General features: G+C 39.2%; 2 protein-coding genes across 5 annotated transcripts; one reads left to right on the top strand and one right to left on the bottom strand.

Annotated features, from left to right (window-relative positions):
• Positions 1-1,008: 1,008 nt before the first annotated feature.
• On the bottom strand, positions 1,009-9,003 carry LOC137727795 (kinase superfamily with octicosapeptide/Phox/Bem1p domain-containing protein). Its single transcript, XM_068466616.2, has 9 exons — positions 8,622-9,003; positions 4,072-7,215; positions 3,897-3,977; positions 2,994-3,146; positions 2,475-2,638; positions 2,232-2,379; positions 1,941-2,063; positions 1,722-1,809; positions 1,009-1,534 (listed from the first exon to the last, which is right to left on the bottom strand). Exons 2-9 carry the CDS (start codon positions 7,138-7,140, stop codon positions 1,332-1,334), a joined length of 4,029 nt encoding a protein of 1,342 aa, XP_068322717.2. The 5' UTR covers positions 7,141-7,215; positions 8,622-9,003; the 3' UTR covers positions 1,009-1,331.
• Positions 9,004-15,305: 6,302 nt separating this feature from the next.
• LOC137727751 (protein CHROMATIN REMODELING 4) lies at positions 15,306-26,443 on the top strand. 4 transcript variants are annotated; one of them, XM_088677696.1, is made up of 12 exons: positions 15,306-15,505; positions 16,091-16,203; positions 16,361-16,594; positions 17,398-17,499; positions 17,618-18,427; positions 18,660-18,767; positions 18,897-21,767; positions 22,242-22,390; positions 22,582-22,696; positions 23,072-23,151; positions 23,533-24,151; positions 24,262-26,443. In XM_088677696.1, the coding sequence occupies exons 3-12, from the start codon at positions 16,376-16,378 to the stop codon at positions 26,269-26,271; spliced, it is 7,083 nt and encodes a 2,360-aa protein (XP_088533822.1). In that variant the 5' UTR covers positions 15,306-15,505; positions 16,091-16,203; positions 16,361-16,375; the 3' UTR covers positions 26,272-26,443. The 4 variants fall into 4 exon arrangements, with proteins under 4 accessions (XP_088533822.1, XP_068322669.2, XP_068322668.2 ...); XM_068466568.2 differs by having other exon boundaries at positions 15,366-15,505; positions 16,367-16,594; XM_068466567.2 differs by having other exon boundaries at positions 15,366-15,505; positions 16,292-16,594.
• Positions 26,444-26,768: the final 325 nt, after the last annotated feature.

Here is a 26,768-nt window from a genome sequence, read left to right as displayed (position 1 = left end):
AACATGTTTAAACATGATTAACATTCTATTATAATGCCAGTTACAAAGTGTCGAAATATAACGACATAACGAACTCACAACAAAGTTACATTACCACAATAGGATTAGACGTATCTAGTTATTAAATTCAAGAAAGATGTATATCATCATTACATTCAGTGAAACGAACTTGATATCTCCTTCAACTAAGTGGAGACAACTATCGAGAAATCAGAAGCTAGTTGATCTTTCTTTTTTCTACTCTCACGTATAAATTTTTTCGAACTTAGTTCTCAACAACGAAACCTTACTCGAGTTTAACCTCAACAAAAAAAAAAAAAAAAAGAATTAAGAGATGGATTACTCTTAAACAAATGATGACTCAAGTTAAAATTGGTTGGCGTGGCGCCAAGGGATGTCATGACCTAGCATATCCTCCAAAACCCTAATCCTAACATGGAGACAATAGCTTCAAACAACGCTTGCCTGATGTCCCCAAGTCCACATGTATTTATTGATGACATGAAAGTGATTTGCTTTTTATGTTTTTCATACAATCGATTTTGAGAAAGATGGTTTTCAGGGAGGTGAATTAGAGCACAAAATCTCGCAACTTTAACACGTTAAAATGTTGGAGTATGAAATTTTTACTCTGTTTTTGTCTGGTTGAGAATATATTTTACAACACAATTATGGTCTGATTAAGATGCAAATTTGAGATGTAACAACCACGTTTAAATTTCACCTTAAAACTTTGGAAGACGTAGATATTAGTTCCTCTCCTATAAAAATATAAATGTGAGAATTCTTTATTTTCTCTCTTCGACTAGCAGAGCCCACATTCTAAAGATGGTATATATATAAAAATATATACAACATAAATATATTTTTTTTTTGTCACATATACATATATATACAATATACATACATATATATGGATTAGGGTGGAGACACATGTTTTTAACATACATTTTAACACACGTTTTTGTTTGGTAGACGTTTCAGAATGTAATAAAATAGACGAGCAAATGATCATGAAACAATTGCCTTTCACAGCTTTTTTTTTTTTTTTTTTTTCATTTATTTCATTGAAATTTGAAAAATAAAAGTTCGTGCAGCACTATGAACACAAATAAAAAAGATTTACATATAAACCCAGTTCTTCCCTTTTATGCACCTAAATACACAATCATTCCGTTCTGTAAAAAAGTTCGTTCCACAATTACACTGGGAGCCCTTCTTCTCCCCAGTCGTCATATAATACACACAACCTATACGGAGTATAAATAATTTCTTGTAATCGGCTCTCGTGCTAAGCCAAGATTGAACGAGGGGATCATCGTGGAACCCTGCTACTTGGGGACCTGGTTCTGTGGTTGAACCTGTGGTTTGGTAGGTCGGCAAGCTGCAGTCATCACCTGCAAGCGTTTGGTTATTTCGGTAAACGATGGGCGAGCAACAGGATCGCCGGCCCAGCATTGCTCCATCAGCAACTCCCATTCAGGATCACAATAGGGTGGCACATGTGGCCTCAATGTGTTGTTCACAATGCCTCCTGCAAGCAACAAAGTGTCAGTACAATTTCCGGTTTCTGTCTCTATTCTCGACTCCATACACGAAAAGTCAGCAGGTGAGCAATGACACATGCAAAGCCAGCAGGACTAATTAACAAGATGTTAGATGTGCTTGAATATCGGACTGAAGCCCAGTTAGACATCGTGAAGAGAGAGCTTAGTACGCACCTATGATTGCTCCGTAATGCATGTTGGCATAAGGCTCCTCACCAGTTAGAATCTCCCATAAGACAATACCAAAGGAGAATACATCAACCTGTCAACAGGCATAAAGTGGCCCTATGACATTGCATCAACGTGTGGGGAAAAAAATAATCAGCAGAAACTGTGCGGCAGTAACATTCTTTTTCTGCCAGTAAGCATTAGATATGAATTGTAGCATCATACCTTTTCAGAAACCTTACTGCTGCTACCATTAAGAAGCTCCGGAGCCATCCATGGTAGGGTTCCCCTAACACCACCAGTAACCAAGGTGTTTCTTTTGATTTTTGACAAGCCAAAATCTCCTACCTGTAAATTACATAATTCTCTGCTAAATACGATGTTTGATTTGGAACATAGTAACTGTTTGGCAATGAAGAAAGGACGATAAGAAAGGCCCACATAAAAGCAAGATTCTATCATGAATTCCTGCTCAATTATAAAATCTTATATAGACAACAAGAATTATACAAATACCTTGCAAATGGGTCGTTGAGGGTCTTTCAAATTTACAAGTAAATTGTCGCATTTCAAATCAAAGTGCACTATGTTTTTTGAATGTAGGTATTCCATTCCAAATGCTGCATCCATCGCAATAATGAGCCGCTTACGACGATCAAGATGTCTGGGAGTTCATAAAACCAACATAAGGTGAAGGTTGGAGTGCCTGGACACTGCTAAGGATTACATCATTGACATAACTAAAGAGAGCAATGTTACCTTTCCTTGCTAAGTAAAACATGCCTCAGAGAGCCATTCACCATGAACTCTGTCACCGTGGCTAGTGTTCCTCCTGGTCCATTCTGAACAACACCATAAAACGCCACCACATTCGGATGGTGAAGCTTCGAAAGAATTTCAGCTTCGCGCCAGAACTCATTAGTCTGAACCAGATTAGGGGGGGGTGGAAGAAAGAGGATCAATGGTTATTGTTATTGATATGTCACACAATGACAAGTTAATGAGCACAATGCTGTAGGTGAATGCTACCCTCCACCAGCCATGAGAGGTTACAGTAAATATCTGAAATAACGATCACTACCAGACTAGACGATGGAGGGATCACAGCCATCTAAATTTGAATCGATGGATTGTTTATAGCCTTCGATTCCAACTTGCTTAGTATCACAATATAAATATTCTTCACCTTTGACTGGAAAAACATATTCACCTGACATGACTCACTCTAACCTCTAGCTTAGTGAACTATTGAACAAGAAAACTCTGTGTTCTACTCACCAGTCTTTCTTGCTCTGATGAACGCCCCGTGAAACAGCTCTTTTTTATTCGTTTAATGGCCACATCTGTTCCCCTCCACTTTCCATGATAAACAGTTCCAAATGTGCCAGAACCCAATTCCCTAAGCTCTTCAAGATCTTCATTCTCTATGATCTGCAATGAAATACATACATGGCCAACAAGAGAATCAAAAGACTTCAAACATCTCCAATTTGCATCAACTGAACAAGGTACGGATGATAACAATTAGGAATAAACGTATGTCTGACACTACATAATGAACATGGCAAGATGTTCCATCAACAAATTTTGCTGTGCAAAAGTTGGGATGTTTGATATTAGCATCAAAATGAAGCTTCTACTAAAAAAATCAAAGTAAAAAAAATAACCAGGATTCATGTAGCATACACACAAGGCAGAGCTTGGATGCAAGATATTCTATTGGGAAGTCATTTAGGTTTAACAGTTGTAAAATAAGAGTTGGCAAGATGCCAGAAATGGTATGAAGAGATTAAACTGTAAGTTAGTAATGGCAGTGCCATGGTAGTTAGGGAAGTATAATACCATATATTCTGATGTTCAAGTGATTGGTGGTTTCCATAAAACAGAATTACAGAAAAGGAACATGGTGGGAGTGGCAACACCGCTAATAAGCAGGCTGTGCAGGCAGAATTCTATGATGGAAAGGTAAAATTTTGCTTCCAAATGCAACCCAAGTACTACTAGTTTTACTCAAATAATTCCTTGACTTTAATTGAACAAGAATACCAAAAATTCTTATGCTTGGAAGAACAGAAAGAAAAGAAAAACAGATCCATATAGTTTATTGACAGGTTACAGAGAAGAGCACTAGTTAACGCCTCCGTAATGCAGATAGAAATTGTAATAAATAAACTATCATACCTGCAAAGTAGTAATATCAAATTCTTCCAGAGAAAGATCGACAAGAGGTACACCTGTGTTCTGAACATTTAGCTCACCATTCTACAAGAAAGAGCAATCGAAAATTGGTCAGAGGCAATCAATATGATACGTTGAGAACAGTGTGATTTACTAGTAAAAGATACAGCAGAAATACCTCATACTCTGATTCTCTTACTCCATGATTTACCCCATCCAGCTGCTCACTTTCAATTCCCTTGAGTGGCGTATGATTGTAAACTGAACCTAAATTCACGGCGTTTGGTCCAGCTACACCAGGCAACCCTTGCCGAATATCTTCATCAAAATTTATCTGGGAGTCAGTGTGACCAAAAACAACTCCATCAGACTTCAAAGGTGGAAAGCTGTAATCTACTGGAGTCTCTGCTCCAATATCGGTCGGTGGGGATGAGAAACCCAGATGGTCCTGATCCATAAGGGAAACATCTTTTCTTACAAATTCATTCTGAGCCAAATTTCGGAAATATGACCAATGCTTAGGCTCGGGATTCTCCATGTTCAAGCTCAAGCCAGTACCATCGCCAGGAAGTGGAGGAAGGTCAGAAAGATCCCCTGAGATTGTAGCTTTGGAAAATATATCAGACAGGAAATCACGCGGAAAGCGGTCATTAATATCAATGAGAATGTCTCCCTGCTCAGGAGTGCCAGCACCAGCAGCAGACTCCCCATGAGCAACACCTCTGGGGTTCTCTGCCCTAGCCAATGGTTGTCCATGACCCTTGGCATGATTCTCATTGTCCTTACTGCCAGCAATCTCAGACCATTTAAATTCAGGTGGAACTGAAGCAGAATCATGTGTAAGCTTCCCAAATGTTTCCGGATCAGCAGTTTGTTGAGTCAGCACTGCCGCTTCTTTATCTTTGTTACTTGGGTCTTTGTAGTTATCTTTTGGCCGGCCCATTTCCTGATCCGATTTTTGTACCTTTGACTCAAGCCGCTCATGATAAGCATCAGAACTCATTTTACTAATATTTTCAGCAAATTCTTTATACTTTCCAAATTGTGCCAGTCCATCTTCAACGTGCAATAGTTTTGAAGGTAAGCCAGGCTGCACAGACTGCTCAGGCTGCAAGGGGACATTCTCACCATGCAATTTATCCAAAGAGTCCGTGATTGGTAGTGAGTGATCTGACTGTGCTTGAGTTACCATAAACTGGGAACCATAAGAATCACCAGATTTTGATAAACGGTTCAATTCTGCTTGTTCCCTGGGGATCCGCTCAGAATGATAGACACGCTGAGGAGCCACAGGTGGGTCAAGGTAGCTAAAGTCCATAGAATCAACCTCAGAGCCACCATATCTAGAATCAACCTCAGAGCCACCGTATCCAGGATTAGACAGTCCACTGGCTGTGTCAAATCGGTCATCTTCATTGATCTTTTTCCCATCATTTACATCTTCAGAGGTCATTGGATTTTGTTGAGGTTCCTGGAGCTTTTTGCTGCTTCTTGTAGCCAACAAAGGTGACCCTGTCTCTGCAGCTGAATTGGCAACTGAAACTTCATCCCTAGAAATATGATTGGGAACTGAACTGTCAGATGGAGGTAGAGAAACAGTGTTGTCATTTACTAAATTCCTAGGCTTATTGCTTTCATTTATCTTCTGGAGAGAGCTCTCTCTCTTCATTCTTGCTTCCTTTGGTGGAGCTTCCTTCTCTGAGGATCGAATTTTCTCAGGTTCATTTATCTTTTGTGCAGAGCTGTTTCTTTTCAATTTCATCTCCTTTATGGGCAATTCTGAACCTTGCCCATGCATGCCACCACATAGCTGCTCTTCAATCAATCCCCCCTGTTGAGTGGATTGACCGTATACAGGCATTGAATCTATATTTCCTCCAGGTGTTGCATAGTGAGAAGGGTGAGAACCAGAATCATATTGCAATGGAACCGATGAAGGCACATGAGTCAGACCATCTTTCCCAGGGACAGGGTGGAAAGTTGACACTGGATGCTGTCTGGCTTCCACACTATGCACCTTCTGCCCCTGGTATGGTTGTGAATTGGATTCATAAGCCCTTGAAGAACCTGGAAGTACTGATTGAGAAGATTGATTAGCGGAAGGCACATTTGGTGCTGAGGGTGCTGCGCCAGCACTAGCTGTATCAGGCACTGCTCGAGTGCTCTCCCTTACAACATTTAGACTGAGCAACTCTTCCAAGTTGTTGCCTGAAGAACTTGCCAAAGCAATAGAATTCTTTCTTGAACCTAAGTCAATACCATTTACAGCAACTACATACTGAACCTCAGAATCACCGTCCATGCTTTCTACACCATACTGAGAGTCCTCCAAATCAACATGAGAAAACAGGAACATCCTAGGTTTCTGTGATCCCCCGTCTTGTAGCACATTGCATTCATCCATCATGTTTTGCAGATCTTCATCACATGAAACAGAAACAAGTGCATCAAGATCCTCACCAGGAAGCTGATACTTTATTGCACGAGTTTCATCATAAATTGTCAACATTTTCTGCATCAGATCCTGCCAAAAGATATCCCTGTTTAACCGTATAATACGTGTTTCACCTCCAACGTATCTAAGCCTTCCATCACTTGGACGCGGCAAAATTTTACCACCAAAGCTGCAGAGAAACTTCACTTTCCTCACTGAGCTATCAGACATTCCTGAAGAAGCATAATGAAGTCCTCGATTGCTGTCATTTCTTGATGAGGTTTGTGGTAATTGTACCGAATCATAGTAACTCTTATCTTCATGTGCATAAGATGCCTTTCTTTCGGATTCCTGGGCACGCCCTTTATCTACCGAGTTCAGCAACGAAGTATCAGACCCACTTTCTGAACCTGTATGGCTAATTCCCAGTATGCCTTTTAGATCCATATAGCTAGGCGCACTATTAGGATCCCCAGAAGCTAAATGCTGCCTTGGGTTCACCCTTTCCCTCATGAATTCAAGAGCAAATTCCTCACCAGTCTGAATGGAGTAATTTAACACAGGCCTGGCTCCAACAGCAACACTGTAATCTGGAGGTCGCATGTTAGTATTCGCATTAGTTGATGGATCCTGGAAGTACCTTTGATTGGATGACCCATTTCCGTCGTTTCTAGCTTCAACATTATTGTAGCGTACACGCTCATAGTTTTTATGTTGATCCATTGTACCTTTACCCAGATTTCTATCCATGCAGTCTAAATTCACATGGATAAACATCCAAGCAAAAAAACAGTAAATATGACACGTGGGCATGTTCCCATGGGTAGGCAACTGCAATCTTTGCCAACAGCAAACATTCTTCCAACAAAGCAATCCTTAACTAGTAACCTAAGGGAGTAAATGAGGCATCACTAGATCAGTTAGCCGTAAGGATAATTTCTAAGCATGAGCAACATATAAAAAAACAACCTTCTCCAACAAGACAGCAGTCAGAAACTTGAAGCACCTTAAACAAATTACAAATTTGCATTCATCTATGATCTGTGAAACAAAAAGAGTAAATCCATACGTAGATAATCCAAGTCTAAAGTGCAAACCACATAATCAAATATTTTAACCTAACAACCTCTCATAATTATCCAATTTTCAGAAATGCAATGATATGCACATACATACTTGAAGCACCTTCATACACTTTGAAACAGGCTTCTCTATGAACAATACAAAAGTTGGAAAAAATCGCTTATAGGATTTCCGAATTGCTCAATTATTTAAAATTACAAAAATATTAGCTTTAAGTCCTATTTTCCTTCCTATTCTCAGTGACCAAACAGGCAATAAATCAACATCCCTAATGACATCCTACAATTCACATTGTTTCGATCAACTTGAGACTGCACCATCGATGATCAATGCGGTCTGTATCCATCTCCTCATCTTTTTCAATCATTTTCTCATCATGCAAACCGTAGATGTCCAACAAGCACACGGCTAAAACTGTTCGGTTTTGCTACAATCAATGCCAGTAACACAATCTTAATAAAATTAGACAATCCATGAAAAATTAAACAATTTGTGAAAGTGCCTAAGGCCTGGTTTGGTATTGCTGTGCTTTGAAAAAAAACTGTTTCTGTGCTGTGAGAATAAGCCGCTGTGAAATAAAGCAGCAGAATGTTTAGTAAACTTTTTTTTTGTAAAAGTGCTTTTGAGAAAAAAAAAAAACAATATTATAATGTTTGGTAAACTTTTATGTAAAATAAATGTGAAAAAAATCGATTTTTTAAAGCTGAATTTTGCAGCTTCTTGTTTTTGACTTTTTTTTCTTCCATCCAAAATTGTGAAAAAAAACTGAAGCTCCAAACACAAAAACAGCTCTAGCTTTTTTTTATGCAGCTTTTTTCAGAAACCAAACCAGGCCTAAATCAAAAAATTATTGGAGTAGAAAGGACTAGACGAGACTTCAGATAGACTTGAAGAGTGCCGGCATACAACTCAGACTCAAGATCCTAAACCCACAAAATCAATCCCAAAAAAACCCTAATCCAGTACACAGAAACACTAAAAAAAAAAACAAAAAACCAAATTTCACAACAAAAACGCAAGATTCAGCAAACGAACTCCGACCCAGTCAACCTCACACAAAATTAGCTCAAAATTGAACATCTAATCCCCATATTAACAAAAAAAGACAAAATCTTTCCAGCGATCCAGCTGAAATCAGTACAATAATCGGATAAACAAACACAAAAACGATCCGAAAAATAAAAAATAAAAAAGATTAACATAATGATTACCTCCGAAAACACTAACAATCGATCAATCAAGAGCATGAACACTCACTGTGATGACCTCTCTGATGATGATAGTTGAACTCTCTGTGAGTTCAAAGACTCCGACCTTTTTTTTACTTTTTTTTCTTCTCTTACTTCGTTTTTTTAAGAAGATTTGGGAGTCTCTCAATTTTTGGCCTTTTCAGCACGGTAACGATTTTTTATTTTTCACGGTAGAAAAAAAAAATTAATTAAGAAATTAGAAGAAGAAAAAACATAAAAAATGCTGTGTTTAGAAGGTATTGGAGAGGATATCCCACGCTATTTATGGCCGCGTGTCTTGCACTGTCCAGTTGGAGGTGGAGGTGATGCTGTCACATATGACCCAAAATTGGGTGGATTAAAATGAGATTCTCTCTCTTTTGTCAAATATTCTAATTAAGACGTTTTGTTTCACGTAATTTGTCGTCTAAGTAAATCGAATAGGAGAGATTTAATTTCAAGTAAATAGAAAATATGACTACTTATAATTATTGGTTTGATCGTAGTTAGAAAGATTTTTTTAAAATGATTAACAACGTTTTTAGAGAAATTATGTTCTGTTTTTAGAAAATACTTAAGTGTTTTTCAATAATCTACTTACATTTCTACTAAATATTAATTTTAAAATATTTTCATAAAAAATGTTTTCAACAATTTTAAAAACAATTTTAAAGCTCGCATGTTAGGAGTGACTTTGAATCGTCAACTCTTTAATAATTGTTTCTAAAAATTCCATGGACTTATGTTTGGAGGGGTCCAAAACTTTAATAAGGTAAATAGGTAAATTGTCAAGCAACTGCCATCTTGTCAAATTGTTCCTTCTCACCCTTCAAAACTGTTCCTTCTTTTTTCACAAACTTCTGCAGAACAAGTATTCATCGTACGATTTTTTTTTTTATTTAGAAGGAGATCAGTTGGTGGTTTTGCTTTGAGCCCGTGGTTCGGCTGTCGATTAGGGTGCCTCACCTCGAGCGACATAAGACGTGAAACATTATGAAGGCCACCCCACTTCTCCAATCCACGAGCAATGTGGTAGTGCCCTGTTAAATGTTTACAACAAAATTGGTTTAGTATGAACATGCAGTGATTAAGCCATTGTAAAACGTCTAAATATGAGATCATGATCTCCTTCTAACTAGTACAAGGCCATGCCCGAGGCCCCAAATGACAAAACGATTAGTGGTTTGAGGTAAGTTTTACGTTTAAATGTTGTCTAGTTACGTGAAATTAAGAGAAAATTTACCACATAAAGGAGAAATGAATCTGTTCTATAGCATATACAACAAATTTCATGTTGTTGGCGATCACTCGGGATTATCAGGATCCTCTCCTGATTTAAGGATGAGGATCCTCCTGACCAACAAGTATGGGTTGTTGGATGAAAATCCAACGGCTACAAATAAGGAGTCCCTTTAAAGTTATAATAATTATAACCGTTGGATGAAATCCAACGGTCTATATTCCTTAGTCAGAAGGATCATCATCCTTAGATCAGGAGAGGATCTTGATCCTAGAAGTTGCAACATTAGTCTTACTTCTTCCTGCATATTCTCGAGGCTGTCCCCATCATTTGGTTTTCGATTCTTGTAAGCAAGAGAGAGGTTCATCGATGATGTGATCCTTCCGAACAACGTAACAAGTATTTCACAAACACTTAATTGGGAGAGATGGTTTGAAAAACCAAAAAAAAAAAAAAAAAAAAAAAGAAAAAAAAAAAAAAGAAAAATATCTATAATTCGATTTGTATCCATATCAGTAAACGAACTGCATATAGTATATTTGAAAGTCCAATCTATTGGACACAACATTTCATCCTTAAGGCTCCGTTTAGCGGGCAGGATGAGATGAGTTATTCTAATTAAATTAGACTTGTAACCAATTAATGTTTAATGAGAAAAATTTCAACTGGAAAAATAGTTTAACGATTTTTTATAAAAATGACAATGGTGTGGTGAAAATGAATTTCTATAAATTAATAGTTGTTGAAATTCTATTTATGTTTGAGGTTTGAAAGAAAGATAGACATGTTTAAGATAATGACAAGAATTAGATATGATTAGCTTTAAAAAAATAGTGGAGTACAAATTTAGTTAGTTTATGGTAATACTTTGCATTTATGTTACGCTATAACTGTGACATCCCGTCCCGAAAATATCGAAAACTCACGTGTGAAATGACTACTTTGCCCCTAGTTAGTTTCTTTTACGTTTATTGGTTGTTTGGTGTGGTGTTGGCATGTGTTGGGCCACACACTCACACTGTCACTCTCCCTAACCCTCTGTCCCTTTCCCTGTCTCTCTCCTGAGCTCCTTTTCTTCCCATTTCCCTTGAAAACGTACGGACATTCACCAAAACCCAGCAAACACCCACAGATCGAGGGAACTAAGACCACATTCGTGATCGTGAGGCTCGTGGGAGTCCAGTCGTACCATTTTCAGGTAAGGTTATCACCGTTTTCACGATGTTTCCACGAAGTCAGTTTTGGGGTACTATTCATGCAAACATATTTTCTCACGTTTTTGGGAAAATGAAGCTCATAGGTAGCTTAGTGGTGTCTCAAGGAGTCTCGGAGTACTTCGTTTGAAGGAGTTGGACGTCGGAATCGCCGTATTCGAAGTTGGCCAGAATTGGAGTGTGGTGACAGGTAAGATCTCGTAGTTTTTTACTCTTAAAAGTTGTATGGTTGTGTTCTCCTAGTCTTAGGCTTCGTTTTGGTGCAAAAATCACGAAAATTGGTTGAAAAACGAGAGAGAAATCGAAGTTTGCAGGTTTCGCGATTTTTCGGCGCCGGCAACGGCACCGGAGGTTCGCCGGGGAAGGAGACGGAATATTCCGTCAAGTCTGACGGAATATTCCTGACGCCGTTAATGGAATCCTTTAGAACTAACGGAATATTCCCTACAGCGTCAGTTGACGCCGTCAGCGTGCCAGGCACGTGCCTGCGCGTGGACGGCGCATGTGGCCGTGCCTTGGCCGGCACGTGGGGGCGCGTGCGGTGGTGAAAATTTTTTCTAAAAATTTGGGTGTGTTCCTAAGGTTGTGTAGAGCACGTTGGTATATTCATTTGTCCAATTTGAGCAATGTATGAGAAGTTATTACGAGAAGTTGGTTATGTGCTTTAAAATTAACGTTGTTGTAGTTGTTTCGCATATAGGTGATACGTATCCCGAGGACGAGCGTGGTCACTCGAGGCAGGGGGCTACGACCCTTCCACTTACCAGTGAGTGGGCTTTTGGTTTTCTGTATATACCTATATACTATATTTTCCCAGAATTGATTTAATGTTTATTGGTTATATGTCATGCATCGCATTATTGTTATTTATGCATCGTTGGTTGCACTAGTGGTTTTATATATATATATATATATATATACACATATGCATAATTGGGTGTTGTGGACGCACAGGTAAGTGTTATTCATATTTACTTTCAGTAGTGGTTTGAGATGCTTAGAGAGCTCATAACCTGCACCCCCGGTGTTAGTGCTCCCGCCCAGAGTAGGGCACAGTCCTTCACGTGATGTTCACCTCCCGCACCACACGCTCAGCTTAGATCCAAGTTAGGTGCACAGTCTTGTCGTACAGACCACATTAGGTGGTTCCGACTCGTAGGTGACCCGCGATTATTCGCACAGCCTTCACGTGATCGTAGCACTAGAGCGTATATATATGTTACACCCAAGCCTGTCGTACAGACCACTTTAGGTGGTTCCGACTCGTGGGCAGGTTCAGTTATTGAGTTTGAGATTTGAGCTCTACATGCAGCCGTACAGGTCACGTTAGGTGACTCCAGCTGCCAGATTATCTGTTATTGATATGAGTTATACCTGAGCACTTGCATTTTATTATGAGGTTCCGACATGGAATATTCTTGAGCATGGTTGGCATACCTATACATACGTGTATATGTTTATTTTCTGGGAAGTATACATGTTTTACGGCGAGGTGTTAGAATGTATTTTACTAAATGGTTTTTGAAAAGCTTTGTTTTTGCCCACTCACGCTTTTGTTTTGCGCCCCTCCAGGTTCTAGTTGCTTAGCAGGTTCGGTGGTTTCCCAGAGGGCTTTCCCAGCATTTCTGACAGACACTCACCAGCATAGGGTCACCTTCGGGTGTACTATTGTCGTATCATTTTCTTTTGGACTGCTGTAGACTTATTGCTTTGAACTTAGCGTCTCACTTACGCTAGCACTTGTTTTTATTACCTTGTATGCTAGTTTTTAATTATTCGTACTTTTTATATCACTATTTTATTAGCTTCCGCACGTGCACATGGTTACGTCACCTCCGCGTGACGGCCAACACGCCCTGATCTCGGTCGGGGTGTGTCAATAACAATCGTTTTTGTCATTATAAAAAGTAAAAAAAGATACTTAACTTTACAATCATGACAAGTCTTGTCACATTAAGTTTTTGTATTATTCACGCTCTTTCAGTGTACTCCTGCACTTTGAAACAGATATAAACAACATACATCATAAATACGATCCAATGTATAATGTAAATGCAATTCTATACCGAATCTCAAAAATAGATAGACAACGAAAGATGTGATTTGAAAACCAAACAGGAAAGTATCTATAATTGGATTTGTATCCATATCAGTAAACAACCACCACCATAACATTTGAAACTCCAATTCCATTGGACACCATATTCATCCCTAAACTTGTCTATTTTTAGTTGTTATCCCTTACCATTTGTCTAATCCTTATAATATCCTTCAAAATTGTAACAAATTAAATTTTAACTGAAACAATAAGGAAAGGTAGTTTAGTGATTTTCTATGACAATGACAATGGTTTGGTGAAGATGAATTTTAATAAATCAAATTGTCTTTGAATTGTACCTATGTTTGAGGTTTAACAGAGAGACACAAATGTTTAAGATAAATGACACGAACTGGTTATAAAAAATTGGAAAACCCAAAACCTGTTTTCCTTTGGTTTCGTCTTTTTTTCTTTGTCATAGCAAAAATTGCGTGACATTTAATTCGTAAATATGTAGTTAGTTGGAGTGTTTAAATATGATAGAATAAATTGTGTATTTTTAACATTTAATAAGCTTTTGATATTTTGAGTACTCATCCTTATTGTTTTTTCAATAGCATCATTTGTGGAATTGACTAAACAAAGCTCATTTTAACTTGTTTTATGTATCAAATGAACGTGAAAACAATATTCTTAAGTGGACGACCCTTTGGTCGTGCATGAGGGAAGCGTCGTCGTGGAAGCCATTGCTCCTTTCCAATGATCTATTGTAGCTTAAGAAAGATAGTGATACAAATTTAGTAAGGGATCGTCAAAACACTAAACCATCCAATGTAAAGATGGTTTTCAGTGCTGGTTATTCAATTACAAAAGCGACCCCCTAGGTTTTCACTTTCGCGTCTCTCTAAAATTGCAATCATGGTAAAATCTTGGTTTATTTAATAATTAATCATCAGACCCGCTCATATCTATTTGTCAACGAAAAGAGTAGAATGAGAATGAATGATAAATATAACGAATTTAAGATTTTGTTATTACGATGTGTTTGACATTATAAAGGTCGCTCTTGTCATTATAAAAGAGAAAAAGAAGATAAATGTTCGACAAATAACAATAACGACAAATCTCGTTACCGGTAAGTTTTGAATTATTCATGCTTTTTTAATGTATTCCCGCGTTCCGAAACAAATACAAGTGACGCACATCATAAATATGACCCGACACCTAGCATAACCATACTTTCACACTGAATCTCAAAAGTAATTTGAGAACTGTGAGCTGTGATTTGAAAACAGAAAGGGAAAGAATCTATATTTCACAGTTCAATTCCATTGCACAGAAATATTCATCCCTTAAACTTGTTTGTTTTGGTTCAACATCCCTAATCTTGTTTAGCTCCTCAAACAAGCATAACCAAATCCTAGCTAATTGAAACATGCTACGGAGTTGATTGAAAAAAATAGAAACAAAAAGCCAAGCAAAAAAGAAAAAGTATGAAGCAGAAGAAAGCTGCAAATGAAGGAAGATAAAGGAAGGAGAAACAAAGAAACACACTCCCTCTCCCTCTCTGTAAGCACTCTCTCTCTCTCTCTCTAAAAAAATTACATAACACAAAAGAGAGAGTGAGTCGTGGAGGTGGGATGGAAGAGAAGGAAAAAAGCAGAGAGAGATGATGAGGGAAAGAGAGAGAAAAAGGGCGGAATATGGGCAGTGAGAGAAAGTGCTGAAGAGCCTCTGGACCCGACACGTGGCGATTTCTGATTGGTGGTGAGCTTTCAACTACATCAAATAAGGTACTACAACAACAACATCACAAAACCAAAAAGCAAGAACAAGGTGAGAAGAGGAGAGAGAAAGTACCCACTTCTCTCTCTCTGTCTATCTCACTCCTGCCATGTCAGATTGTAACCCCGTTCCTATGGAGGAATTTTTCAGAGTGCCGGGTACACCAAAAATTTTTGGTGTACCCTCACTCATAATGGTGGACCCTACCTCACTTATTTTTCAATAAAAAAATAAAATCAAATTTTTATGAGTGAGGGTACACCAAAAATTTTTGGTGTACCCGGCACTCCTAAAAATTTTTCGTTCCTATGACCCCGGCGAATCCGTATTTGTATGCTTTCTCTCTCTAGAAAAAATATTTAAAAAAGGATAAATGAGTAAGATTGGAAAAACCAAAAACTCTCTCTTTCCTCTCTCCCTATTTATTTCCTTTGTCACCCATTCGCTTTCTCTCTCCTCCTCGTATCTCCCCACAGCCTGCCTTCCGTGCCCTAAACCTCTTCCCCCTCCACCTCCCAGCTCTTCCTCCCAATTCTGCTGGCTCATGCTGCTGCTATGTTTCTTGGGTTTTTAATCCATTACTTGATTGGTAAGCTTCTTAATTTACCTGCGCAGTCTTTATTTCTCTGTTTTTGCTCATTTTTTGGTTGTTTGTTCTGGGTTTTTTGAATTTGTGTGAGTTGAAATTTGCCCATGTGTGTTTTTTTGGTGGTTTTGATGTGGGTTTTGTTTGATTATCGAAAGATTGTGTATTTTGAGCTTTGATTGTGGTGGAAAATGGTGGGGTGTTCTTGTTTAGTGGAATCTTGGTTTTTGTAGAATCTAGATTGTGTAATAAATTATTAATAGGTGTTGAAATGGGGTTTTGTGTTTAGCTGCAGCTGAATGTGTTTGCATGTTTAAGTTTTTGTTGATTGGATTGTCAATTTTATCATTGTTTTGGTAGATTGCATTGGGCATTTGAAAGTGGTAGATTGGAAAAGATGGTTAAATTGTTCGATTGTCAGGTCTGAAGTGTGTCGGTTTTGCAGTAATGTTGCAGTATATATGCTAGTTTGCTTGGCGTGTTAAGATTATCTTGTTATCTCATGCTGCTACGGAGTTGGTGTTCGGCAATGTACCTTATAACTGTTAATCCAATATCATATTCAAGTGACTTATGCTTTTGTGCCAGGTGCTGAGGTTGAGTTATTTGAGAGCCGTCACTGTGGACCGTGGTAGCTGATAAAGATTTCATTTTTAGGAATTCCAATTTGCTTAGCCCTACCAAATCTAACTATTATTCTGGTAGATCACTTGCATCCATTATCCTCGATAGTTTTGTGTTTGCTTCAAACGCCTAATTAAATAAGTTTTATGACGTTTTTGCATGTAGAACCTCTGATGTGTTGACTAATTCATGGTTCCTGACGTGCTTGCTCTCACTCTTGACTATGTATGTAAGACCCAGGTCTAAAAGATGAAGGAAGACAGTTCGTCACCTAGTAAAATGATAAACAGGAATTGGGTCTTGAAACGAAAACGTAGAAAGCTTCCTCATGCACCTGATCAATCTAATGGCAAAGAAGACGCTTCAGTGGCCTCAGAATCTCCAGGGAAGACTTCTTCATCTAAGCGCAAGCTGAAAAATGAATTAATTTCTGAGCGGTTTCAATCCAAGAAGAAAGGAAATGACGGGGTTAGTTTTTGCATAAATGAAATTACTGAACTGATTTCTTTAATCTGAAAAGTTCATGAAGAAAAACGTCATTGGAATAATTTTATCATTGGGTGAAATTTGTTTTCAATTTTGTTCATTTTATATTATTCTTCAGTCACTCTAGTATGTGCTTTGTTTGCGATGGTGGTGCTGATGTTTTGATTCAAACATTTTCAACCTGTGGTTTCTAGTTCTTCATATAAAAGTTATTCTGCAGCCTACTTAAGTTCTTTGTGATTCGAAACGCTGTATTTGTTCCACACACGAAGCTTTTAAGTGGAATAGTGGCTTAAAATTTCAATATACTCGAGTCTGTTCAATTGAAAACTAGAGATAGGTAGACAGTTAAATTGATTCCTGGGTAGATGGTACGTTGATGATAATCATTTGAGATTTGATGGACTCAAGAGTCAAAGTTAAATTCTGATGGAAATGGAAACTTTTATTTTAGAATAGGCAACTGACAAGTTCACTTTAGTTGCTGAACTGTGAGTTCCTGGTCTGCTGAAGGGTTAGAAAAACATAAAGAATGGGCTCGTATTTTTTTGGGTTTAGTATTCCTTTTGAGTTTGTTGGCACAACATATTGTATGATACAGTAACAGCATTTGTACTGCAGTTTATCGTATCTGCATGGAACATAATATTTTGCTCGTTAGCAGTCCGATGTTAGCTTTGAGCGATAAGTAGATACTTATGTTTTATGCCTACTCTGTAATATTAGTTTTTTTAGTTCTCTGACTTCATGCAACTTTTTGTCTAATCTAATTTTCTCTCATCCAGTATTTCTATGAGTGCGTGGTCTGTGACCTTGGCGGTAACTTGTTATGTTGTGATAGCTGTCCCCGAACCTATCATCTCCAGTGTCTTAATCCACCTCTTAAGGTAGATATATTTTGACGGTAGTACGATAGCTTGTTTTTCATGATCCCCCTTTTTTTATTGCAATTATGGTTTTTCCCTTTCTTGTAAAATCTTTAATTGTTATATTCATTGCGTGAAGCGCATTCCCAATGGGAAGTGGCAATGTCCAACTTGCTGTCAGAAAAGTGATCAGAAAAGTAATCTGCTTGAACCCAGAAACTTTTTGACGGATACCATTTCAAAACGAGCAAGAACAAAACTTGTCACTACGAAGTCCAAAACTGGAATGAAGTCATCTGACAGGGAGAAAGTATCACATATTTTTGGAAACTCCATTGTTGCAAAGAAAAGATCCTCAAGCAAAGGAAAAGCTGTTTTAACCCATGGAGTCAAATCCTTAGAGAAGAACTCACAGATAGATATATGTAGCACCAAGCCGACTCATTCAACAGTTGGTGGTTCTGCAGACGGTATTTCATCTTGTGTGAATGTTGATGATGAAAAGAGATCCAGCATTGTCCCAGAAGAGGATTCCACAGACAGAAAGTCGAGCTCTCCTGCTAAAGAAGTTTCATCTCATTCTAAAGTTATAGCGTCAGAGCAGAAGGAAGAAGCTCCTGAGGTATCTGCCTCTCCTGATGTGAAGCCTGATATGTCTTGTACTGATGGATCTCCACGCAAGACCATTGTTCTTGCGATCAGTGCTACAACTGACAAGGCTAAAAAGAGAAAACACAAAGGAAATAATGATAAGAGTAAAAAGAAGCGCAGGAACGATAAGGGGAAGTCTGTTAGTATTTCTGAACAATCTGGATCTAAGGCAAATACTGCAAAACTGAGGGTTGGTAAAGCTCCTCGTAAGCATAAATCTATTAACCATGGGGTTTCTGCGTCTTTGCCAAGAGAAGAAATTGGAACCAAGAAGTCAGATATTAAAAGCAAAGACGAGGTATCATTAATTTTTTTTGATTTTATATTGGACCCATGTTCATATGTAGGAACCATCAATAGGTTTTTGATGACTTCTTAATAGTTTTCCAAATCATGCTGGTTTTTATACTGTTATCACTGTTATTTCCATCAAATAATTTCATGTTCTTGATGTCCATAGGCTGGTGTTATCGGGATAAGTCCTTAGTTATGTTTATTTATACGTAGTAAACATCATTGATTTGTTTCAGGAGCTTCCTGAGGGAGCAAACGACTCAGCACATAATGCAGATAAAGCTGGAAGTCATGTAGTTGAAACACCAATTTGTAGAGATAGTTTTACTGCTCAACCTCTGCAGGTAAATGAGTTTTCTAGAGTGTCAGAATGTTTTTATTACTGGATGTGGATATATAGAAAATATGCTATTGTTTTGGTTACTTGACGTTGCTATACAGATTAATTTGTTTCTTGTATGCCCATGTCACAGGTTGATCGGGTTTTGGGATGTCGAGTTCAGGGTGACAATGCTGAATCTTCTCGTCAGATATGTGTGACAGCTGCTCCTGACCTGTGTCCTGATGATTTGCAAGTTTCTGAGACTCAAAACAGACTAGCAGATGGAAATTCTGTTTGTGATAACGACATGGATGTCAGAGCTGCTGACAAAATTGTCAATGGTGGTGATGGGGATGAAAATCTTACTGAGGGTTGTGAAAATGTTGTCAGTGGTGCTGATGGGGATGAAAGCATGAAGGATGATAATCTCGTGGAGGGTTGCGAAAATGTTTTCAACAGTGCTGATGGGGATGAAAGCACAAAGGATAATGTTATAGTGGACAAAATACATGTGTACAGAAGATCTGTGAACAAAGAAGGTAAAAAAGCTAGTTCCATGGATGTGTCGAGGATGGGTGCTAAGGATTCGATTCCTGCTAACAGAATTTGTAGAGATCAAGAGGAATCTGCTGTAGCTGCAGATGATTCAGTAAAAACCCCTGAAAAAATAGTGACTGCGGAGAATACCGAAGTTAGTCTGAAAAGTCCTGATAATGATGAGGTTCGTGAAATTGAAATGCATGTGTCCCTTGACACCGAAAACAAAAAAGATGCAGATACAGAAACTGGACTCAGTAGCAGCCCTCAAACCAAAATTCAGGGGCCCTCACTGGCTGATCTTGCAGGTGGAAGTGATGGGACTGTATCGTTTGAATTTTTAGTTAAGTGGGTGGGTAAGTCTCATATTCATAATAGTTGGATCTCTGAATCTGAGCTAAAAGTCTTGGCCAAGAGAAAATTAGAAAATTACAAGGCTAAGTATGGAACAGCTGTTATAAATATCTGTGAGGAACGGTGGAAGCAACCACAGCGGGTGATTGGTCTACGTGGTGTTGAAAATGGTTCAGGTGAAGCTCTGATAAAGTGGACTGGTCTCCCGTACGTCGAATGCACTTGGGAAAGATTGGACGAGCCTATCATTAAAAATTCTCAGAATCTGATCGATCAATTTAATCAGTTTGAGCGCCAAACACTGGAAAACAATGCTTCTAAGGATGGTTCGTCAAAGGGGAAGGTTAGTTGTCAGCAAAGTGAAATAGTTACTCTGACAGAGCAGCCTAAGGAATTGAAGGGTATATTGTTTCCTCATCAGCTTGAAGCACTCAATTGGTTGCGTAAATGCTGGCATAAATCCAAGAATGTAATACTAGCGGATGAGATGGGCCTTGGTAAAACTGTGTCAGCTTGTGCTTTTATTTCATCATTATACGTTGAGTTCAAAGCCACTCTGCCTTGTTTAGTCTTGGTTCCACTTTCCACAATGCCTAATTGGCTTGCTGAGTTTGCATTATGGGCTCCTGAATTGAATGTTGTGGAATATCATGGGTGTGCTAAAGCACGAACCATAATTCGCCAGCATGAATGGCATGCTAGTGATCCAAATTCGTTGAATAAGAAAACATCTGCGTATAAATTTAATGTCCTTTTAACTACATATGAAATGGTTCTTGCTGATTCCTCACATCTCCGTGGGGTTCCTTGGGAAGTTCTCATAGTTGATGAAGGCCATCGTTTGAAAAATTCAGGAAGTAAGCTTTTCAGCTTGCTCAACTCCTTGTCTTTCCAGCATCGTGTACTGTTGACTGGTACCCCTCTTCAGAACAACATTGGTGAAATGTATAACTTGCTTAACTTCTTGCAGCCGGCATCATTCCCTTCCCTTTCTGCATTTGAGGAAAGGTTTAATGATCTTACAACTGCAGAAAAAGTGGATGAATTGAAAAAACTTGTTGCTCCACACATGCTTCGGAGGCTTAAAAAGGATGCTATGCAAAATATCCCCCCCAAGACTGAACGGATGGTTCCTGTTGAGCTGTCCTCTATCCAAGCTGAATACTACCGTGCAATGCTGACAAAGAATTATCAGATATTGCGGAATATTGGAAAAGGGGTGGCACAACAATCCATGCTGAACATCGTAATGCAGTTAAGGAAAGTCTGCAATCATCCGTATCTTATACCAGGCACTGAGCCTGACTCTGGGTCTGCAGAGTTCCTTCATGAAATGCGGATAAAAGCTTCGGCCAAGTTGACTCTGTTGCATTCTATGCTTAAGATTTTGCACAAAGAGGGTCACAGAGTCCTCATCTTTTCACAGATGACCAAGCTGCTAGATATCCTCGAGGATTATTTGGCCGCAGAATTTGGACCTAAAACATATGAGAGAGTAGATGGCTCTGTTTCAGTGACTGATCGCCAATCTGCAATTGCGCGTTTTAACCAAGATCAAAGCCGATTTGTCTTTTTGTTATCAACACGCTCCTGCGGCCTTGGTATCAATTTGGCAACAGCTGACACTGTCATTATCTATGATTCTGATTTCAACCCGCATGCTGATATTCAAGCTATGAACCGAGCACATCGAATTGGACAGTCAAAACGACTTCTGGTATATCGGCTTGTAGTTCGTGCTAGTGTTGAAGAGCGCATCTTGCAGCTTGCAAAAAAGAAACTTATGCTTGATCAGCTTTTTGTGAATAAGTCGGGATCCCAAAAAGAAGTGGAGGATATTATAAAATGGGGAACAGAGGAGCTTTTTAATGATTCTCCTAGCACTGATGGAAAAGATACCGATGAAAATAACAGTAACAAAGATGAGGCAGTGGCAGATGTAGAACATAAGCATAGGAAGCGGACTGGTGGCTTGGGAGACGTTTATACGGATAAATGCACAGATAGCAGCAACAAGATTGTATGGGATGAAAATGCAATTTCAAAGTTGCTTGACCGTTCAGACCTTCAGTCTAGTTCAACTGATATTGCTGAAGGAGAAATGGAAAATGACATGCTTGGCTCAGTAAAGGTGCTATTAAACTTATCTAATGCATTGAATTTTTTTTTTTCCCGATTAGAAGTCTTTACGGTGATTTTATATCTGATGCCACTTGAAAGCATGACTGAGAAGCCTCCCTCTCACTCACTTTCGGATTAAAACTAAAACTACAATTTTTTGACCCAGATTGATATTATTTGTCCATTTTTCCTTCCTTCATCGGGTCAGTAATATTTAGTTGACTAGTTTTTGTGTCAGTTTTGTTATTGATTAGATTGGTGTGATCACTCCAGTCCGGGAAATTTTTTCGTTTCTCTCAATTTGCTATGTGTTCAGTTGAACCTTTTTTGGAGACCCTATTTTGGTTTGATGCTTCTCATAGTTGTAAAAGAAAGCAATCATTCTTTTCATCTTTTGTTCCATGCATATTGTTTTTGTTATCCTACTTTATGCTGCCTTTATCATTCTTTATCTCATAAAGTTTCTAACTAAAATTTTAATCAGGCCACTGAATGGAATGAGGAACCAGCTGAAGAACAGGGAGCTGAATCACCTCCAGGTGCAAGTGATGATACCAGTGTACAAAATACTGAAAGGAAAGAGGATAACATGGTTACTGAAGAAAATGAATGGGACAGACTTTTGCGCCTTAGGTAACAAATTCTTCTACTTCACCCATGTTCAGTGTTCCATGTGTTATTACCGCTGCTCTTCTAATCTGCTAATTCATATTATCTACATTCAAACATTAGTGTTCTGATGAGGTTTTCCTGTGTACCTTTGCTTTCCGTCTCCCGTTTTCTTGATTTATTAAGGACTTATTTGTATTTTGATGGGTTTGTAGGTGGGAGAAATACCAAAGTGAGGAGGAAGCAGCTCTTGGTCGTGGGAAGCGCCAGCGGAAAGCGGTTTCGTACAGAGAAGCATATGCTGCACACCCAACCGAAACATTGAGTGAGGTACTTCAGTTAGACATGATTGAATGAAGCATGTTGCTTTTGCTAGGCTACCTTTCTTTTGTATCTGCACTTTCACAGTGCTGCTGAAATTGTCGCTAAGAAAAACTTTCGTTTTCTTTTTCAACTGCAGATAGACTTTCCTGAAAATTACTGAACTCCTTCTATAACTGAATTCTATGTGGTTGTAGATTGGCTGAACTTGTTTCAGGCCTTTCGCTTCTAACTTGTCTTTTGACTTGCATGAATTCATATATAGTGCAGATAATTTTTTTTTTTTTTCCTTAGGCTCCTGGACTATCTGGGCAGGAAGTTACTGCATAATTAGTTTGGTTAAGTTGCTTATCGGCAGTTATCTAATTGGTTGCATGTAAGCAGGGTGCTGACGAGGAGCATGAGCCCGAACCAGAGCCAGAGAGGGAGTACACACCTGCTGGACGAGCTCTAAAAGAAAAGTTGTAAGTACAGATTTCCTTCAAGTAGTTATACTGTAATTGCTTTAGTTCAGCATTTTTGCGACATACCTAATTGTGTTTTGTAAAAGGGATATACATGTGTCCCTCTCACATTTTCTGATTTGAGTTTAATTGATTTTAAAACTGGAGCCTTAATATATGGATTATCAAATTTGAACTTAATCTCTATAAATAATTTGGTGGATTTTGGGGTATTTAAATATTTCAGATATTTAGGCAGTAACAAATTTATTGAGTTGTAGGCATTTAGATTTGGTCGGAAGTCCTGAATAAATGGGTCGTGTATAATAGTGATAAGTTTTTATGCATTGTCTAAATTTTTGATTGTGGATGTCGTTAATTACTTATATTTTTACTCTACAGTGCTAAGCTCCGAGCTAGACAAAAAGAACGACTTGCTCAGAGGAATGCAGTTGAAGAACCTCAACCTAGTGAGGGACTACCTCTTGAGTCACTTCCTCAGGGTCCTACCAACACTGCTAAAGATGGGGATCAAGCGACTGAATTAGTTCAGTTTCTCAGAGAGAGGCCTTCTGTAATTGACTTGGAGGACGATAAGTTAGATCCCCCTAAGGCCAAGACTGATTCTCCTTTACGATTGGGCCGGCTATCGAAGCATAAAAGCAGTCACCTTGATCTTTCTGTTAATTCTCTTGACTACATGTCACCTGACATTTTCCTTCCCAGTCACCAGGTTCCGGGAACAAGCTCACTGCTCTCAAATAATTTATTACCTGTTCTGGGACTCTGTGCTCCCAATGCTAGTCAAATAGGATCATCAAATAAGAAATTTTCAAGGTCAAACGGTAGACAAAAAGGAGCTCGGCCAGAGTTTCCATTTAGTCTGGATCCTCGGTCTGGGACTGTGAATGAGACAGAAGTAAATGGTGATGACATGAAACTATCAGATGCACCAGCTGAAGTATCACGTCTCAAGAATAAGTTGAATAACATCCCAAATGGTGGTTTTCCATTTAGGCCGGTAAAAACTCTCTCTCTCTCTCCCTCTCTACATACATATATATATATATATATATATCTGTGGGTGAAATTTTTTTTGATACATGATCACTATGCTTGGTCTGTTTGCAGTATCCTCCGCCTGGTCAAGGAAGCAGTCATGATCGTCCGGAAAGCTCCGGTGCTTCCTTTTCTGATTTCCATGAAAAGATGGCATTGCCTAACTTACCATTTGATGAGAAATTGCTACCAAGATTCCCACTTGGAGCAAAGAACATGCTGAGTCCACATCTAGACTTCTTACCTAACTTGTCATTGGGTAGCAGACTCGAATCTGCGAGTGGCTCCTTGCAAGAACTTCCAACAATGTCATTGTTTCCGAATTTAAAATTTCCGCCAGATGCACCCAGATATAATCAGCAAGATAGAGATGTGCCTCCCTCCTTGGGTTTGGGACATATGCCAACTAATTTTCCATCTTTTCCTGATAACCACCGGAAGGTGCTTGAAAACATAATGATGAGGACTGGTCCTGGATCGAGCAACTTATTCAAAAAGAAATTTAAGGCAGATGTGTGGACGGAAGATGAACTTGATTTTCTATGGATTGGTGTTCGTAGGCATGGAAGGGGCAATTGGGATGCAATGCTGAGAGACCCGAGGTTGAAGTTCTCAAAGTTTAAAACTTCAGAAGATCTGTCAGCTAGGTGGGAGGAGGAGCAACTCAAGATTTTAGATGGGTCAGCTTTTGCTGGGTCAAAGTCAATAAAAAAGACTGCCAAATCCTCACAGTTTCCAAGCATATCGGATGGGATGATGGCACGGGCACTGCATGGAAGTAGACTTGTTACACCGCCAAAATTTCAATCCCATTTGACAGATATAAAGCTGGGTTTTACTGATCTTTCATCTGGCTTTCCGCATTTTGAATCATCTGATAGACTTGGTTTGCAGAATGAGCAATATCCCCCTATTCCATCTTGGTTTCATGATAAATTCAGGACTAATTTTTCTGAAGATTCTGCTGCCGGAGCTTCTGACAGAGCAGGTACGTCTTCCAGTGTTCCTGCTGAGCAGCCATTTGTTGTCACTTCTTTTGGTACCAGTTGCTTGGGTTCATTAGGCTTGAATTCCGCTAGCAACTATGATGTACAGAAGAAGGAAGATGAACAGGGTGCTCATAGGTACGGCAAGTTGCCTTGTGTGCTCGATAGGTCACTGAATGCTTTACGTGATACGAATAATAATTTGGGAAGAGGTGAACCCTCCAGTTCAGGATTGCTGCCTAATCTCAAGAGTGGGATTTTAAAGGGAGAAGATGTTGCTGGAAGTAGTTCTTCGAAGGACACGCTTCCCCATTGGCTACGGGAAGCTGTAAGTGTTCCTGCTAAACCTCCAGTACCTGACCTGCCACCCACAGTGTCCGCAATAGCTCAATCTGTCCGGTTGTTATATGGGGAGGAGAAGCGAAGTATTCCTCCATTTGTGATTCCTGGTCCACCTCCTTCGCTACCAAAGGATCCAAGGCGAAGTCTAAAGAAGAAAAGAAAGCAGAAATCACGTCTATTTAAGCGGGTTAAACTAGACATTGCTGGAAGAGGCCGGGACTTTCATAGCAGGCACGCTGGCGACAATGCTTCAAGCTCCATTCCTATGGCCCCATCATTTCCATTGCTTTCACAAGCAATGGCTGCAACTTCAGGCCTTTCACGGATTGAATCCGGTCTAAGTGCGCCTCTGAGTATGGTAAACCCATCATCCTCAGCGCCACATCTGAATCAGCAGAAGAAAACAACCATGGGATTGTCACCTTCCCCTGAAGTGCTTCAGTTGGTAGCATCCTGCGTTGCGCCAGGTCCACATTTGTCAGCAGCTTCTGGCATGGCAAGCACAAGCTTCCGTGACGCAAAGCCCTCATTGCCAAACTCCGTTGACCAAGTAGAACTCTTGGACTCACAAACCGCAACTGCTAGGGTAAGAACGATGGCTAAGCAGGGATCGCCTGTTAGAACATTTGATACTGTCAGCGGGGATTCCAGCAAGACACAGTCGGATCCCTCTAGGACAGAACGACCCGATGTAGAGGAAATTTCTTCTGAGGGCACTGTCTCGGATCATCCCGTGAGTGATCAGGAATCTTAGGTGTAATACGCGGAGCGAAGATTAGAACACAGCTATTCTTTTGTGTTGTTCATGGCTCCGACGTGATTGAATTTTTGTAGGTTTCGTGTAGTGCATGATACACTAGGGTTGTTAGGATATATTGTGTAAAGCTTATGTAAGAGAATGAAAGTATAGTGTTGTTTCCTTCTCATTTTTCCATGTGTGTATCCATGGAAGCTTTCTTCCTCCTTGTGGTCTCATCAATGAGGTCTGATCAGCGGCACCGAACCGGTTGGTTTTGCTGAAAAAATGGCTGGTTTGGGACTTAGAATTTTCTGGTGGCCGTTTCCGTGTGGCGGTCTTGTGAAATGTTGATTTGTTTACAGTTGAAAGAGTTCTGCGTTGAGCAACCAAATCTCAACTGGTTTTGTGTAAGTTTGTTTTGATAGTCAAAGATTTGGTTGTTTCAAGTGATTAAGGTTGATGCAGATGAAATTTGGTCCAACTAGAAGTTACAGCAGAGTCTCTTACACACT

The sequence above is a fragment of the Pyrus communis genome, chromosome 10, assembly GCF_041283825.1.
Source record: "Pyrus communis isolate YQ-2024b chromosome 10, ASM4128382v1, whole genome shotgun sequence".
Taxonomy (NCBI): domain Eukaryota; kingdom Viridiplantae; phylum Streptophyta; class Magnoliopsida; order Rosales; family Rosaceae; genus Pyrus; species Pyrus communis.
The sequence above is the reverse complement of the archived record's forward strand: the minus strand, read 5'-3'. Positions and strand labels throughout refer to the sequence as shown.